Genomic DNA, 18,660 nt, shown 5'->3' with positions numbered 1-18,660 from the left:
CTACATTTCAAACAATCTCCTAGATGATGCCCGGTGCTTTCTAGTCCTGGACTGCCTTTTGAGTAAAAAGAATAAAGAAAGGTTGGAAAGAGTAACTACAGCAGAGAAGATTGGTAAACCTCTTAATATGAAAATTTATCATCTTGGTGAAAATGAATAAGGAGTGAAAAAGAAGGTTAAGGGGTTCTAAGAAGTGTTTTCAGGGTGTGATTTCAGGCTTTTAAGTCCTAAAGGAATCTCCCTGGGAATCAGGCCAAAGAGATAATGCACTTGGGTCAGAAATTTCTTGAGGTTCTAGTTCCAATTCTATTATTAGTTGCTATGTAACTGCTTATGTCTTTTTCTACAAAGTGCAGATAATACTATACACATTTCTCTGTAAATCACAGTAATTCTGAAGGGTGTAGGGCCTTCTAAGACAGATGTGAAAATAGAGCCTCAAAAAGAAGCAGTTAATATTATTTTACTGTTGCCATAAAAGATTTGAAGGATTAGAAAGCATATTACTGTACCTATCAAAAAATCTTTATTTTGTAAAGGAGTAGTTTGGCATGATCTGGCTTATTAAATGATTAGATCTGGATCTGACAGTCTATTCATCATAGAAAATACAAATTAAAGATGACATTTATAAACTACTGCAGCATTCACCTCCAATCTGTGAGAGATCTCCGCAAGTTTGGTTATTGCAGGCTCCTTGTAGACAAATTCCTGTTCATCCAAATCCCCGAACTTGGTTCCATAAAAACCAACACGAAAATAGGTGCCAAACATCCGCTTACCATCCTAGGTGTAGGAAAACAAAGAAACCTTAATACAAAGTTTTTTTGTTTTTTACATTATGTTTAGATTGCTACTACGGTATAAAATTCTCAAAAACTGCAAAAATATTTAATTTAAAATTACAATATTTTATTTCTCAAATGAACTTAAAACGAAGTAAATAATCTTTCTTTTTCATTTTTTCTAACAAATAACGTTATGCAATTAGGACTTTTATCAAGTGACTAAGTCACATATGGTATAGGTTTTTCACAGTTTGTACCAAGTGACCACCTCAAATTGGTCTGTGTTTTTAAGTCCCTACGCAACTGAGATAAATTATTTTCCTTACTGTAAGAAAAGATGCTTGGGATACCATGAACTGTGTCTTAATTATTCTGAAATTACAGCATACTAAATAAAGTTAAATTTAAAAATAACACTGATATTTTTAGTTAGCATTTACCTTTATATATAATCCCTTTACAAATGTAATAAATGAGATCATGAAAGTTAAAAGCCGGGTATATAGCACCTGGCACAGAGGAGACAGTAAATGTCAAGACCATCAGGAAGCCCTGACATAAAAAATTTACAATAGGGAATCCCTCTGCCAATAAAAATATTTATACGTGGAAGAGTAACTAAAAATGGAATATAAAGGGGAAAATTCATGAATGAAAGAGAAAAAGAGAAAAATTTGACATGAGTTGGTTATTCTAAAGTCCCCAAACCACCTACTGCATGCATTAACCACACATTCAAGTACAAAGTACACTAAGATCATCTGAACTCTTACACAGTGCATTTGAAAACAAATTCCTTCAATAAAGATAAAATATTTGGAAGCTTTCTATGCAGTCTTTACAGTTCATTTACAATGATATTTCAGAAGGATTTTATGGTAGTGCCTATATACAGAGCCACACATTAGTATTCAGAAACCTCTGAATTCTCTTTAAGCCTAATCTGTCTTATACTTATTTTTCCTATATTGAGTTCTTACTGGAAGGCAAAAGGATATGTAAAATAAGTCACAAATTAAACAGATAATTAAGCAAAACTCTGATCCTTAATACCCAAAAAAAAAAAAAAAAAAAAAAAAGTACAGTGACTAAAAATATCCCCACATTTTTACCCAGAAGAAATACAGTTTTGAAGAAAAAAATGTCTTTGGCACTAAAGAAACTTGAGGCTTTTAATTTAAAGTTTCTTTTCAGGTGGTGCCTGGGTTGCTCTGTCAGTTGAGCATCCGATTCTTGTTTTTGGCTCAGGTCCCGATCCCAGAGTTGTGGGATCAAGCCTCACATCTCTCTCTCCCTCTGCCCCCCTCCCCCACTCTCTCTCTCTCCCACAATAAAAATTTTAAAAATAAAAATTTTTTTAGTTATTTCAAAATTTAATAGGCATAAAAATTAAGCTCTATAGCAAATTAAATCTCTGTAGACAAAAAGGTATTAAATTCTGATTAAAACCATCAGTAAGTCAATAAAATAATATAACAGCAAATTTTGACATAAGGAATGAAGGCACTGCATGGAAAGTGAAAATGGCATTTGAGAAAATCAACGATTTGTGATAGTTAGGTTTCAAAAATGTCATACACATGTGTAGATATACATTACTACTTTTTAAAAACCACAAATACTAGGGGCGCCTGGGTGGCTCAGTCGGTTAAGCGTCCGACTTCGGCTCAGGTCATGATCTTGTTGTTCATGAGTTCGAGCCCCACATTGGGCTCTGTGCTGACAGCTCAGAGCTTGGAGCCTGCTTCAGATTCTGTGTCTCCCTCTCTCTGCCCCTGCCTAGCTTGCTGTCTCTCCCTCTCAAAAATAAGTAAACATTTAAAAAATTAATTAAATAAAGAAAAACCACAAATACTAACGTTTTCTTATTCTGGCTCTATTCCTCTCAGAGGTTTCCAACTTCAAACACTATTCCAAATCTTTAATATTGTGGCTTTTCAAATATGTGAAGACTGCTATTAGGCCTTGTTTCCCTTAGCTAAACTTTCCAGTTGTCAATCATCTTTATATGATAGGAATTACTATCTTGTTTACATTTTATCAGTTTTTCAACGCCACCTTTCAACGTGTGGAATCCCAGAAATAGACACAATATTGCTGATGTGATCTGATCAGTGCAGGGATTAGTGGGCTCACTGACTCCCTCCATATAAACTTGAATTTTATTAATGCAGCTTGTAACTAGTTAGTAGGCTTAAACTTCTTATTTACTTTCTCATACTGACATTCAGATCAAGGAAAAAAAGTATTGAGTGCTGATAATGTGTTAGACACTATTCATACTCAGTAATATGAAAATAAAAATAAAAATAAAAAGACTTGGCCTCTCAAGAAAGTAAAGGATATACTAAAATAATTACAGTAAAAATGGTCATGTGCTGTAATAAAAAGTGGTATTGAGAAAGGAAAGATTAATCCTGCTGGAGTCAGATCTCAAAAGAGGTGACACACAGGGTTCTACAACTCAAAAGAATGGCTAAGTGGATGTGGGAAGGAAGGAAAGAAGAGGGAGAAAGCAGAGAGAGAAAGAAAGAAAAGTCGTAGAAAGGCACAAAACAGAATGTGAGGGAAACCACTCATCCATTCACATATTTATTTAGTGCCTACTATATGTCGGCAAACTGTTCTAGATGTTTGTGAGAAATCAGTGAACAGAAGAGACAAAGAGTGTGGTCAGGGTGGGTCTCACCAAAAGGGGACATGTGAGCAAAGATGTGACGGAGGTGTGAGAGTGATTTATGTGGACCTGTGGGGAAAAGCATTCCAGGCAGAAGCCTACCCAGTATGTTTGAGGAACAGGAAGGTGGCTAGTGCAGTTGAAGGGGAGTGTGCAAGAGGTAGAATGGAGTAGATCAGAGTTAACTCTGAGGAGTTACTGGAACTGAGAATGAATGTGTGTGCACTAGCATGGGAGAGGGAACAGCAGCAGAAGGAAGACTAAGAGTTTGAGGAAATTTAGCTTCAATTTACAAAGAGTTCCCTAGTGTAAAACCATTGACTCTACATGTTCATGAAAGCATAATTATACATATAGTTTCCTCCTCAGGAAAAATCTCACTTCATTTTATTTCCTCCTCAGTTCTGGACCACAGGATGACACTGGTTTTCCACTTTCCTATCACCTTGCCTCTCTTTTTTCTAGCATTACTTTTCCTTACGGCCATGAATTCTTTCTGAGATTCCTATCATTTCCACACTCCAACTTAATTCTTCCTTGGCAGTTCTACTTATTGGTTCCACAATCTCATGGGATGAAACCATGTCCCAGACAAGGAAATCCATCTACTCATCTATCCATGTCTCCAATGGCTGAGATGTCTTATGACAAATGGATTTAAAATCTTTTCTACTTTTGTTATCTTTATTTAGCAAGAACATTCTATTGAGTTGGTTGTGTAGTTCTATAATAATATCACTACTAAAACTTTTATCCTCACGTAACTGTTTTCTGCTACACTTTCTTCAAGGTAATTGATTTCCAGAAAAGCATACCACTATTTCATACAGTGGTAATTTCTGTCCCTCCTCGTCTACCAGATCTATTTCTCTTATAGAGCACAAACATTTTTTATAAGTTTATTTAGCCATAGATGTCAGCTTGGAAACATAACACCTCTTAGACTTCATTAGCCAAAATGTGTTAACATAAGTAGCGGTGATGATGATGATGATGATGATGTTATAGTAACAATAAAAATAATCTCTAATATTTTTAAATGACTTACTATGTGCTACACACTGGCTGTCCCCTTTACATGCATCATTGTTAATTCTTATCACAATTATGAGATAGGTATCATTTTTTCACTCTCATTTTATAGAGGAGGAAAAGTAATTTGCCCAAGGTCACACTGTTACTCAGTGTTGGAGCTGGGAGTTAAAGACCAATATATTTGACACCTTAAGTCCAAGTTCTTAATTAAGGTATAAAAATCCCAGGGGTGCCTGGGTGGCTCAGTTGACTGGGCGTCTGACTTCGGCTCAGGTCATGATCTCACCATTCGCGGGTCCAAGCCCCATGTTGGGCTCTGTGCTGATAGCTCAGAGCCTGGAGCCTGCTTTAGATTCTGTGTCTCCTCTCTCTCCACCCCTCCTCTGCTTCCACTTACCTCTCTCTCTCAAAAATAAATAAAAACATTAAAAAAAATAAGCTATAAAAATCCCTATGCCCTATATACTGATACACAAACACTAGGACATCAGTATGATCTCTAAGCCATCTTCCACTTCTCTTATGTTTTCCTTGGTAATTTTTGACAATTTCCTTGAGTAAGCCTTTTGAGAATTACTGGATACCTCCCATCTTATGGTTTGTCTTTCTCTATGTTACAACACTGTCCTCTACCATAGTTGTTTTTGCATGCTTGCATTTCCTTCCTTCCATACTCTAATATGATAACCAGGTTGGTGATTCACCTACTGAACATATTCTAAGATATATCCTACTACATTTCTTATCAGAGGTTCAGTTTTTACCATTACATGGCCAGTCCGGGAAAAAGAAATCACATCTAATATCATCTACACAGTACATGTTTGCTGTCCATATCTTTCTTTTTCTCCTGAAGAGTAGCATAAGGGCAGAACACAATCAGCAGTACAGCACTGTCAGGTGCTCAGTCATGGGTCTGTACCAATTATCAGGGAGTCACTAACTACCCAAAAGGCATCTCCTCCTGAAGATAAGATTCTTCCTACCTATTATGTTTTCCTTAACTTTCTTAATATCTGACTTAACATTCCAGAGGTAAAGACTGTGCTCTTGGAATTTTCTTCATTCCCTTCTTTCAGAGACTACCCCCACCTCCATTATATTGCAGTTTCCAATTCTGCTCTACCTTTACTTGCTTAGATAAGTTAATTTATCTCACTTAGCTTTAGCATGGCGTAAAGCATATAAAAACCAAACACTGCCTCACATTCATGTCCATCCAGCCAAATGACAAGAGGTAAGACACAGCCCTTTTCCGTGCTTCAATCTCAAAAGTTAGGGTGCCCCACTTTTCTTTAGTGGTCCAGCAGGAAGAGTTTGGCTTCACAAAGCTAATAAGCCCACCTTCTCTAGCCTTTCTGGAGAATATAAGATATACTTACTAGGGTGGTGATATTCCCTTTAAAGAAAAATGTTATCTTTTAAGAAGAAAAATTGAGGGGTGCCTGGGTGGCTCAGTAGGTTAAGTGTCCGACCTCAGCTCAGGTCATGATCTAATGCTTCATGGGTTCATTCGAGCCCCACGTTGGGCTCTGTTTTGACAGCTCAGAGCCTGAAGCCTGCTTCAGGTTCTGTGTCTGCCTCTCTCTCTGCCCCTCCCCCACTCATGCTCTGTGTCTCTCTCAAAAATAAATAAACATTAAAAAATTAAAAAGAAAAAAATTGAGAAAAGTGTCATATGACTATAGCCAATGTTTGGGGATTGATTATTCTGAAAAATTCAAACTTGCATTAATCTACCTCTGAAATTGATCACTGTGGCACATGGATAAATACATCTTTTAGAAATGAAACACACACACAAAATATGAAATCAGTATAAGAATTTCCATATAGAAATTCAGTATTTCTTTTTCTAAAAATATTTTTAAAATGTAGTCATAAGAAAGAAATGATTAAAAAACATTTTATTTCCTATTATTTTAAGAAAAATAAATGGGCTTGGGAAAAAGTGAATACTACATAGCCATTAAGGTACTGAAACTGCCAGAGCAGATAACAGCCACCATGATTTATGAAGAGTTCATGATTTGTTATTTTGCATGATTAAACACTTTACCAAACTGCTAAGTGTCAAGTTTTAGAGTTATCTTTTACACACAGACACACGCATGCGCGCGCGCACACACACACACACACACACATCCCTCAAAAGCTTTGCCAACTCAAATAATTTGTACCAAATCAAACAGCATAATGAAAAACGAAACACACTAATATATAAGCCCAGGTAGTGGGCTATAAGTCAGGTAGTGAGTTACCAATTCAAAGAGCCTTTCTACAATGTATAAGTCATCCTTACTGGATATTAAACCAGTTAGACTTCTTTGAGAATACTAGGATATTAGCTAGGAAACATAGCTTTCAGAAAAAAATGAAATCACTGAAGTTTTCCCAGAGTCAAAAAGAAAAATATTCACAAGATAGGAACTTACCACAATAGACAATAGTAAAAGTAGGGAGTAGGGTCAGCAACCAGGGGCAAGAGAGAAGAGAAAACAGAAAGCATTTTAATTAGGGAAATTTCAAAACAAATAAGCAGCAAATGGTAGCAAACACATTTTTAAAATGCAAGCATCCATTTAAGTTTTACAAGGGAAAAAGCAAAAAACAAACGTGCAACAATTTTAGAAGCTACAAAGCTAAAAGTCCAGTGAAAGGCAGTGACAAGAATATAAACAAAAAAAAAGTCTGTGTGACTTTTACCATGCAATCAACATGATGACAGAATGGTATTAATGTCATAACCAGTGAAAATTATACCTTTCAGGGGTCGATTTAGCATCAAGCAGACTAGTGATAAACTGCTCAGAGGTTTCAATGTGTCTTTTCTCATGCCTACTTTTCAGCTAATTTCATTTCATGTTAGGAAATCCCTAAGGAACTGTACCACTCACAGATTAACCATGGCAAGTCTCTTTCTAGATCTCTTCACTGAGCCACAAAAAATGAGGAATTATATATTAGATATTAATAAGATCATATGCATTTAATCTGGAGAATTAAGGTAGATGTAAAAGACTGGCTTCATCTGAAGAAAAGCAAAAGGTGGGGACTAATTCAGAAATGAAAGAAACATAGCAGCAACGTTTATTCCCAAGGTTTTCTATTTGGGTCCCCAAATAAGGACTGTAGTACAAAACCAGAGAAAGCCTACGCTGTTGAACCAACATAAATCTGACCTCAAAGTGAGAGGCAAAGCAGACAACTGTACAAATATACCTAGCTTAAAATAAACCTGATTAATACCTTGCTTTACCTCGTCAACATAAAGTAGGGCACAGTTTATAGAATTCTTTCCTTCCCAGAAAGATTTAAAACAACAGCAATCAATTCTTCCTGGCTTTTTTTCAGGTAAAATCTGATTCACATAGAACTTTCCAAAAGCCTACCTACTACATAAAAGGAAGCATATGTAGTCTTCATTAAACACGAATTATCAAACTGTCAGTACAGGAGGTCAAAGTAAATTTCATGTTCTCTCAGTCTCTTTATCCCTTCTGCCAACAAAATTTAAATGACAAAGTGAATTTCCTTCTTCAGTATTGCTTCTACTCAAGGTGAAGTGACTCCAGATCAAATCAACACATTATTTCATCAATTCTAAGACGCACGTTTTTTGGGGCCCACATTTTAATATCTCTGTAGTTAGCATTCATCTTTCCACTGATGGCTGTTGTGCTTTAATATGTTTTTTTTCTTCTTTCTTAAAGGCATATAAAATAATGGTATGTCTTACAATTGATGGCGTCTTTGATCAGATGAAATATGGTATTTTTTAGTTACACCTCTGAGCAATAACACATAAATCGACCTCTGTAAAATGAGGTGAAACAGTATGGTTAAAAAAAGAAATCTGTGTGTAAATGTTGATGAAAGAAAATGCTTCAAAGGATAAAAACAAACTAAAGTGATGACAAAGTGGCTCATTTACCAAAGAATCTCATTAGTGTAACATAGGAATTTCCATGCACTGCCTGCAACCTCTTAATAAATTGCTTAAAATAACTTAACAGTATTTTAACAAAATTTCTTTGGTTAATGAATTCAGTTGATAGCAGATAGCAACAGAATGCCCACAGCTAGCACATGTGGGCAAAGCATTGGCATAAGAAATCTGATCAAATCAATCTATTAGTGTCTTTAACTAACTAAAACATTACCTACCTCCCAGCCAGTACTCTGTATAATAAAAAGTAAAAAAGGGCAAGTCATAAAAAAAACTGTTTCAAAAGAACAAAAAAAGGCCAAAAGGAACTTCAGCAGTGTAAGGTACCATATATCGTAAATTCTTCTCCGCGAATAGAAGACAGCAGGATATTTTAAACACCATATTCTTTCACTTGAGATCTGTGATAATTTTATAAACTGCTTGTTCAAAACCTAGTAGTTAAAATTTCATCTTTTAAAAACTCTAATAAGGGAAAGTACACATTTTGGTGAAAAAGAGACAGCTGCTTGTTTCATGAATGTGTCTGAATTAGATCTCTAACTACGGAGTTGCGCTTTGCTGAACTACCCAGGGTAAACTGGAACAGAAATCACAATTTTGCTCAGATGCTTATGATACTAATGTATGAAAATTTCTTGCAAACTACCAGCTCCAGGTATTCCAGACCTGCCATGTAATTTGCACTTTACAGCTCTAGAAGCTGAGATGAGGCTCCTTTGACAGTATATGTACAACTGACTATAAAAAGACCCACCTGTTACCATTATGAATCCTAATAAATCTCCTGCAACTTCAATGTTTTAGTAGTGATAATAAAATAGTGGCTTAACAGTGTAGCAGCCCTGTTTTAAGACGATTAACGTTTTTCAGATTCTATCAATTCATCTAGAATAGCTTAGTTCATGGCAAGAAAGAGGTCAAGCTGACAGAGGGTACAGCAGGACTAGTAATGAATACGAAAGTAGATAATCAATACTCCACTTCCTTCTTAGATGATGGTAGTAGCAGATAACAGCACAGGTAGCCCAGAGAAGGGAATGGAAAAATGGGGAAGGAGGAGGCTCAATAAGATATTTCAGAGTATTTTAACAGAGCCCAGATTTTAGTTTCATTTTTTGTTAATCAATTGCTAATAGTTGACTTCATTTTTTAAACCAAGCTTATGCTAATTTTAATTTTGGTGATAATATGTGGATTCCATGAACTATAAACAAGTACTAAAATCATACTATTATAATCGAATAAACAAAAGATAACCGTTTTATTCATTATTTTCACTAAATACTATTTTCATGTTAGAAATATATTAAAGGATGACTGAATGGAACATCTAGGAAAAACAGTTACTGTTGAGTTGAAAACATTAACAATATTAGTTTATTAGACTTTAATATCATTTAATAAAAAACTACCTTACATATAAAAATTTTTGGCAGCAAAAGAAATCCATGTAAAAATCAGATTTATAATTTTAACCCATACTGTGAAACAAAAAGAACTCATGATTTAAAAAAAAATTTGCTAACTACTAATTAGTTTTTAAAAGTGAAGAAAAAAACTGTGTAGAAAATTTAGGATGATCATTATCTACCCTAAGTAAATTCATTTTTTGTTAATGAGTCTGCTCTGGCCATGAACCATCATTTTGACATTGTTCATTTATAATCTGATTAAAATGGTCATTTCATTGGATCTAGTTTGACATCAGTACAAAGCAACACTAATGCTTTTAGACAGTTTTCTCCATTTACACTGAAGCTAGAAATTGCAGTCATTACCTGATGAACAATTTTGCTGAATGCTTCTTGAAGTTTACCATGAATTGTGGATAGTTTCTTTGCATCCCGATTAGCTTCATGAATAGGAATAAGTACTTTGTAAACCTCGTTTACTGCTTCATACATGCCAGCCTATAAAAATAATGTTATATGTTTTCTGTTACATTGATATGAAAGTAAATAATTACAATTTATGAATTCACAATATTTCTACTAAGGCAATACCAATGACACTTTCCCAATAGGACATAAAAATTAACACTACTAATGTTTAATTTTATTAACTCTTAATAAAAGAATTTTGCACAACGTATTGATTCCTCCAGATGGATGGATGGATGGATGGATGGATGGATGGATGGTGTGTGTGTGTGTGTGTGTGTGTGTGTGTGTGTGTGTGTGTATTTAACATATGTTAAGTTTAAATTTCTGTTTAAGTTAAATTGAATATTTTGCTATCTACCCAGTAATTACTTCACTAGTGTGTATGTGTCGGTACTTACACAGGCATATAAACTATTGCAGAATTCTGAGCAGTGGAATAAAAGAAATCTGATTATTAATTATTACACTGGTCACAGATATCAGATAACTTGTGGCCTCCTGGCAAACTAAAATTATTTACATTTCTAAAATATTAAATTGGCACAGGAACTCTTACTGGAAATATCTGATGGGAAAATATCAGTTATCTTTCACAAAATGTAAGAAGGTTCTAAGCTACCAGATTTTATTCCACTAGGGGGCAGTTAGCCAGTGGCTGGCCAAGGGTTGCTCTGCCTATAATCAAAGTGATGGACAAAATGTGTTTGTACTGCTATTCTGTTTTCTTGTCCTTAATAATGAATTGGTGGCTGTAGTGAAGGAAGAAAAGAGATGTTTTCCAAGAGCCGCTGAATTCGTATTACCACACAAATCAGCAAACATATTTTCCCAAGGAAATAAACATACGGTTCTGATATTTTCCAGTAAAAGTTCACAGGAATTTATGCAATCATATAACTATAATAGTGAAATAAATACAGTGTAACTAAAATGTCCCAGTAATTATTATAATTAAGATTAAACGGATTCACTGAAAAACAGTGAATTTCATAATTATATGCTATTACAAAAGAACTTCTGTAATACAGGCCACTGCACTACTGTGAATTATTAAAATTGCACATACACACAAACACAGAGTGTGTATTTATTAAAATATTCCATTAATAGCAAAAAAACATTTTTTCCCTGCTAGTTCAGATCACGTAAAATGAAACTCAAGGAGCAGGGATCCAGGGGAACAATCAGAACAGTTGAGGGCCTCACACAGGAAATTTTATTTTATTTTTCAGACAGGAAATTTTAAAATGGTCAATCACCTAACATTCTTAGAGTCTCTGAATAATTATATTTATGTAAACTCATTCTAAACATCAATAATGATGAATAGGATGATAATGGCAAACAGTAATACTTATTTGGAGCCAGACATTGTGATAAGCAGTTTACATATATTAACTCATTTAATCCTAACAACACTCCTACGTGATAGGTACTATTCTTAGATGCATTTATTTTATTTATTTTTTTTTTTTTCAACGTTTTTTTATTTATTTTTGGGACAGAGAGAAACAGAGCATGAACGGGGGAGGGGCAGAGAGAGAGGGAGACACAGAATCGGAAACAGGCTCCAGGCTCCGAGCCATCGGCCCAGAGCCTGACGCGGGGCTCGAACTCACGGACCTCACGGACCGCGAGATCGTGACCTGGCTGAAGTCGGAGGCTTAACCGACTGCGCCACCCAGGCGCCCCCTAGATGCATTTAAATAGATGAGAAAAATGAATCATTGATAGGTTGAGTAATTTGTGCCTGAAGTGATTTAACTACTAAGGTAGCAGAGGCAGGATTTGAAGTCTGGTTGTATGCCTTCTAAATCGATGCCTTTAACCAATACATTGCAAGGTAGGGTTAAGGCCAGGAGAATAACCAATTTCCAATAGCAGTACAATGGTGAAGAAGGGCAGCATTGCATATTATGTTAAGTTTCCCTCTTCCCCCAACATGAACTTCAAGACTCCTTATCCGTGGTGCTGGGACACTAAATACTCAGCAGAAATGTCAGAAAAGTCCTGGGGCGCCTGGGTGGCTCAGTCAGTTAAGCATCTGACTCTTGATTTGGGCTCAGGTCATGATCTCACAGTTCGTGAGGTCAAGCCCCACATTGGGCTCTGCGCTGACAGTGCAGGGCCTGCTTGGGATTCTCTCTCTCTCTCCCTGTCTCTGCTCTTTCCCCTGTTTGCACTACCCCCTCTCTCTTCTCTCAAATAAATGTTAAAAAAAAATTTTTTTTAATGAAAGAAAGTAAGCAGGGATTTGGCTAACTATCTTTCCCTTCTTTAATAATCATCCCATCTAAGGGGTGCCTGGGTGGCTCAGTCGGTTAAGCGTCTGACTTCAGCTCAGGTCACAATCTGTGGTTTGTGAGTCTAGCCCCACATCAGGCTCTGTGCTAACAGCTCAGAGCCTGGAGCCTCCTTCAGATTCTGTGTTTCCCCCTCTCTCTGTGCCTCCATGCTCATGCTCTCTGTCTCTCAATAATAAATAAACGTTAAAAAACGATTTGATTAACAAAACTGCTTCAATTCTTCACATAAAGATAGGGAGGGACAAGGACTGGGGTTACATAGCATGGGACATTAGGTCAGGCAAGGGAACTAGGAGATAGTTCATAAAGTTCCTGATAAGTAAGCTCCAGGACTCTAACATCTACCTAATAGGGGTCCCTATGCAACCCATGAGATGAGTGGCTATAATTTTCCTGAGCACCAGGGCAACATCTGACATACTAAAAAGAAGATTCTTCCTTTCATTCAACAGACCAGCTCTATAGCTACAGCCGTGTTAGTCTACTTGAACAGGAACTTAAATCATCCAGAGGTTTTCTGTTTTGTTCTATTTTTTAATTTTAAGGTTTTAGAAAATGTCTGGTGCTAAAAGATTTATAAACTCCAAAAAAATCTGTTGTAGATTAAGTGATGGTTCATAAATAAGCAAACAAAAAATACTGGAGAATATGACAATTAAGATAAAAAGGAGTAAGCAATGATGAATCTATAGATAAGATCTGTTCTCAGTTCTTAAGGTACTTGGAGAAAACTAGCATAAAGGAAGAGCAGGGTCACAGGCAGAGAGAATACACATGTCGTTAATAATCCAGAGGTATGTATCTGGGGAAAGAGAATGAACAGGAGTCATCTACCATAGAGAAAGAAGCAGCTGCTTGTTCCAGTAATCCCACGAGTCCTGTCTCAGTAAAGTACTTTCCAGAGCAGATACCTTCTTCATCTGGAGATACCACGTCATCTGAGACTGCAGATTCTTCTAAAACATTAGAGGAAATATTCTGGGGGAAAAAGTTGAAATGGCTTTAGATATGGAATTTCTTAGCATGAAAGAGGTGTGTGAAGAAGGAACTGAAAATGAAATATAAATAGCAGCTTCGGTTTAAAAAGGGGGTGGGTAGTCAATGCAAAGATAAAAGACAAATTTCCAGAATCTTTCTCTATTTTGGAGATGACAATCAAATGGTACCATTATTGTCAGGTAACTTTTCCATTAATAAAAACCATGACAATGAAAAATATGAAAAATCATGGGCTAAGGAAAATAGCAATATGATACAGGACATCTCAAGAGACTTAAACAGGCTTTATTTTTAACTTCAATGATCTTGTCAAAACTCCCCAAGAGGAAAATTCAAGTATGAAATGGTGTTTTGGCTTGCTTAACAAACATTGAGTTAATGAAAAAACTCAGGTAAAACTCTTACCCAATGAGATTGGGATCAGCTAGTATTTCCAAAAAAGAAATAATACATACTACCTTAAATATTTTAACCTAAACATTTACAGCAGATAGACTCATCTGACATTTTTTGAAGTTGATCTCAGGCTTTTTCTTTGTGTATGGGTCTCCAGATCAGATTTTCATGTAATCTCTCTTGACTAGACAGCAATAACACAATCTTCATTTAATATTTCCAGTTCTGGGGGTGCCTGAGTGTCTTGGTCCGTTGAGCATATGACTCTTGATTTTGGTTCAAGTCCTGATCTCAAGGTTGTGGGATCAAGCCCTGCTCTCCGGGCGCCATGCTGAGTGTAGAACCTGTTTAAGATTCTCTCTTTCTCTCCCCCTCTCTTTCCCTCTGCCCCTCTCCCCAGCTCATACTCTCCCTCTCTCTCTAAAAAAAAAATAGATTTCCAGTTCTGGTTTCTTCAGAGTAAAAACTTGAAACTTAAAAGGTTATCAAATTATCCTAGATTTCTAGGAGATTTCTCCCCAATCTTTTGTAGTTGGTCCAAAATTAATTCAATAGCAACTGTTGTGGAGACTCACTTTTATCAAGTCTTTGCAAAACATTTAACTTAGTTTTCAGAGAAACAATGACTGACTTCTTTCTTCATTCAGATTTCACCAGAGGACATAACATGTAATTAAATTTTGTAATTTCCCAGATCTGGCATTAACGGGTTTTGAAAAAAGCAAAGAAAGCATAACTGACTTCTGGTAAGCAAAGATTTCAACTAGTAGGTCAGAGGTATGTAACCCTAGTAGGGAGCAAACTATCATCTCTGAGCCATGGTATCTGCACATTTTATACAGGTATTGGAGAATGTTGGGTTATCTGATGTCTTAAGTAAAAGCCAATTGAGAGTTTCTACTGTATTCTGATTCTCAGCATTTTGGGTATATTTCATAGATGCTATGAAGCCCCTAGCAGTATAGGCAAAGAGAATAAATCTACTTAGCACTGATATTTAGAGGTAAAAAAAAAAAATGAGGAAAGAAAACTAACACGGAGTACTCTTTAAAAATGTATTCATGACAGTGACAGAGAACTGTTAATTTATCTTGTGAAACATCCCGTTCAGTCTTTATGCTGTCCTTACAAGCTGAGTGAATCTTAACAGCAGTGAGAAAAGTTAAAAGTATGAAGGACATACCTCGATTTAATGTAAACCTGGCAGATTCCTACCTGAAATGTTACACATCCCACAGGAAGGTATTTGCGGTCCTCCAGCATGCTCAAATACTCAGCAACAAGGGCTGCAGAGTGGACAAGGCACTGGGCAGCTTCAGCATGATTGCTGCGTTCTGAGTGTTTGCCAGCCATGTTCTGCAACCAGGTCAATCGCAGATCTGGAGAGGTCTGGTAGCCCTTGGCAATTCTAATTAGAACACAAATTCTTTTCAGTTAGCATTTGTTTCCCAAGCTGGAAGAGAACTTAGACTGCTTGTTTAGTGTTTACCTAGAGAGGTTTCCGCTATTGAACACAACCTATTAAGACAAGTTTTCAAATGGTATGAAAGTGTCTTTAAGTATGTTTAAAGAAGTAACTGTGGGCCCATGCAATGGTTAATAGATGTTTTTTTTGTAGGGGGACTAAAAAATGACATGGTATCAGTAAGGGAAAGCTATGGGAATTTACGTGTTCGTTAGGGGAATATAAAGAAATTTCATCGTCAAGAAAAAAAGATCTGTAAGATAGTATCATTGCATCATATTTATTTTAAGTAAAATGTTTGTTTTATTTGTCTTAAAAGACTCCAAAACTGTAAAAAGAGAGGGCCGTATGGCAAAGTTTTACTTGCATCTTTCAAGATATAAATAGGAATTACAAATTTCTCAAAATGTGCTCCTGCAAGTATCATGTTATAGGCACAACCATATTTAAAATCAGGAAAATTAATGTTAGAACATTAATACACTGTATTTTCTTCCCAAAGGGCTGATTTTTACATTTAAAATATGGGTCTTGGGTGTCTGCATGAAATCTAGGGCACGTGATCCCAAGGTGCTAAATATGTATCAATTATTTTTAAAAATCCTCATTTTTGATAATCAATAAATATACTAAACAATTATGCATAGTTCCCAGAGAAGTGACACAGGGGATCTGATCTACCATTAGAAAATGGCTTAAGTAATTCTGGTATGTTTATTTTTTTATCCAATGTTTTCTGTATGTTTTACCAATTTATTTTTTATTTAAATCCCAGTTAGTTACCATACAGTGTAATATTAGTTTCAGGTAAAGAATTTACTGATTCATCACTTACACACAACACCCAGTGCTCATCACAACCAGTACCCCTCTTAATGCCCATCACCCATTTAACCCATCCCCCTGCCCATCCTTCCTCCAGTAACTATCAGTTTATTCTCTACAGTTAAGAGTCTTTTTGTGGTTCTTTTTATGGCTGAGTAATATCCCATTGTGTATATATGCCACATCTTTATTCATTCATCAGTCAATGGACATTTGGGCTATTTCCACAATTTGGCTATTGTTGATAATGCTGCTATAAACATCGGGGTGCACGTACCCCTTCAAATTAGTATTTTTGTATCCTTTGGGTAAATACCTATTAGTGCAATTGCTGGATTGTAGGGTATTTCTATTTTTAACTTTTACCAATTTAAATCCATTATACGAGGTATAAATGAATCAAACAAATGATACCTGTACATCAGATCAATCAACATTTCAGGATCTTCCTGGTGTTCCTTCATTTTAACAGTATCAGAAAGAATCATATGGAGATTGAAAACCAAATCTTGAACCTGAAGCAGAGAATTTTATAAAAAACATTCTTTAATTATCATTTATTCACAGTCACCACATTAGTTTGGAAGATATTTTAGATAAATATCTGAAGATTGCAAAACAAATAATATGATACTGATGTAGTTCTAAAGAATGCGGGCATGCTGGGGTATGGTGAGTAAAGGGTAGTAAACTTTATACTAATTCCTGAGCTGGCTGGGTTTCGTTTTTTGGGTTTTTTTTTTTTTTTTCTTTCAGTTTTCTCATCTGGAAACAAGTAGAACTAGAACTAGAAATAAAATGTAGGGATATACAGGATTCAAGAGGAAAACACAAAAGGATATTCTCTCGTATGTTTCTGATTCTACCAAAACGTAGTTTGTAAAAACCTTACTTTTTAAGGGAAATTATTGTTTCATTAATAAGTAGGAATAATATTTCATCATAAAGTTTCCTATTTATTTATACAGTGTCTATTTGTTGTATTTGTTATGAATTCACAGACTTACATACCAAAGATATCAACCTTTCCAAGAAGGAAGCATGGCTTATTGAAACAAAAAGATTCAGCACTATTTATAGCCTAGGATACGTGGCTTGAAAGAAAAATACAGGTTTTAAAAAACAAAATTTGATTTAACAATTTAGAAACTGTCTATTTATAATTCTATTTCAGTTAATTATCTAGAAAGCAGTGTTTCTGACCTGATCAGGAAATGTTGTTTCCCTCAATTCCAGATCTTCTTCAGCATATGTCAATATAGTCTTTAGAGAACGTCTTAAGAATTCCTCATTAAAATTTTGAGACGTGCCCACCAAGGAAGACAGTGACATGGTTACCTGCATTTTAACCCTAGCAAAGTTCTGTAACAGAGAAATTGTCAGGTCAGCATTTAATACAGAACAGCTTAAAAGAAAAAAGTTTATACTTTTTTTACTTGCTAAATGAAAAAGTAAAAAAAAAAAAAAAAAAAAAAAAAAAAAAAACATTCCAAATAGTTATAAAAAATTTTTAGAAAGTAATAAAATATACATATTAAAATCCTATTTTAAAACTTTAAAACAAGACATAAAACAGAGTTTTGCTAAGAATAATATGCTACAAACAGAGTAAAAAAACAAAGCCATGTCTTAGAATTGAATTAGGGGCTCCTGGGTGGCTCAGTCGGTTAAGTGTCTGACTCTTGACTCTGGCTCAGGTCATGATCTCATGGTTCGTGTTCGAGCTCCGCATCTCTACCAGTGCAGAGCCTGCTTGGGAGTCTCTCTATTCCCCCCTCCCTCTCTCTGACCCCTCCTCCCCTCATGTGCGTGCTCTCTCTCTCTCTCTCTCTCTCTCTCAAAATAAATAAATAAACTTAAAAAAAAAAAAGTATGGGGTTGCATGCTTGGCTAAGTTGGTTGAGCATCCAAGTCTCTCTTGGTTTTGGCTCAGGACATGATCCCAGGGTCAAGGTATCAGCTCCATGCCTTAAGATTCTTTCTCCACCTGCCCCTCTTGCCTGCTCGCATGCATGTGTGCTCATTTACTCTCTCTCTCTCAAATAAAAAACATATGAACTTTAGGAAGGAAAGCAGAAATAAATAAAAGGCAGAATAAATAAGAAACTCAAGGCAAAAACAAAAACCAGAAATAGAGGACATAAAATAGGAGGTTACATGTGAGCTCATAATACTTGAAAAAAAAAAAAAGATAAAAGACATTTAAACTTATAATTGGTAAAAGAAAGAAAGGATGTCATGGAGAGCACATAAGGGATTACGGGACAGAGAAATTCTGAGAAAAGGAACCACAATAATTGGAAATTTTAGAAGTGTTAAAAAAGAAAAGAAAAA

The 18,660-nt window shown here is 35.6% G+C and overlaps 1 protein-coding gene across 15 annotated transcripts in view; it reads right to left on the bottom strand.

The window, feature by feature from the left end:
* Positions 1–18,660, bottom strand: part of DOCK7 (dedicator of cytokinesis 7) — a 234,727-nt gene that overhangs the window by 19,868 nt on the left and 196,199 nt on the right. For 9 of the 15 annotated variants that reach the window (XM_078451829.2, XM_078451832.2, XM_078451834.2 and 6 more), the window contains 7 exons: positions 17,530–17,688; positions 16,741–16,841; positions 15,252–15,444; positions 13,476–13,619; positions 10,231–10,362; positions 8,668–8,682; positions 652–777 (listed from right to left, as the gene is read on the bottom strand). In XM_078451829.2, the coding sequence (XP_078307955.1) occupies positions 652–777; positions 8,668–8,682; positions 10,231–10,362; positions 13,476–13,619; positions 15,252–15,444; positions 16,741–16,841; positions 17,530–17,688 (870 nt within the window). Of the gene's footprint in view, positions 1–651; positions 787–8,667; positions 8,683–10,230; positions 10,363–13,475; positions 13,620–15,251; positions 15,445–16,740; positions 16,842–17,529; positions 17,689–18,660 lie in introns of all 15 variants that reach the window. The other 6 variants (XM_078451830.2, XM_078451833.2, XM_078451836.2 and 3 more) reach the window with 2 other exon arrangements.

Source organism: Panthera onca, chromosome C1 (assembly GCF_046562875.1).
Source record: "Panthera onca isolate mPanOnc1 chromosome C1, mPanOnc1 haplotype 2, whole genome shotgun sequence".
NCBI classification, from domain to species: Eukaryota; Metazoa; Chordata; class Mammalia; order Carnivora; family Felidae; genus Panthera; species Panthera onca.
The sequence above is the reverse complement of the archived record's forward strand: the minus strand, read 5'-3'. Positions and strand labels throughout refer to the sequence as shown.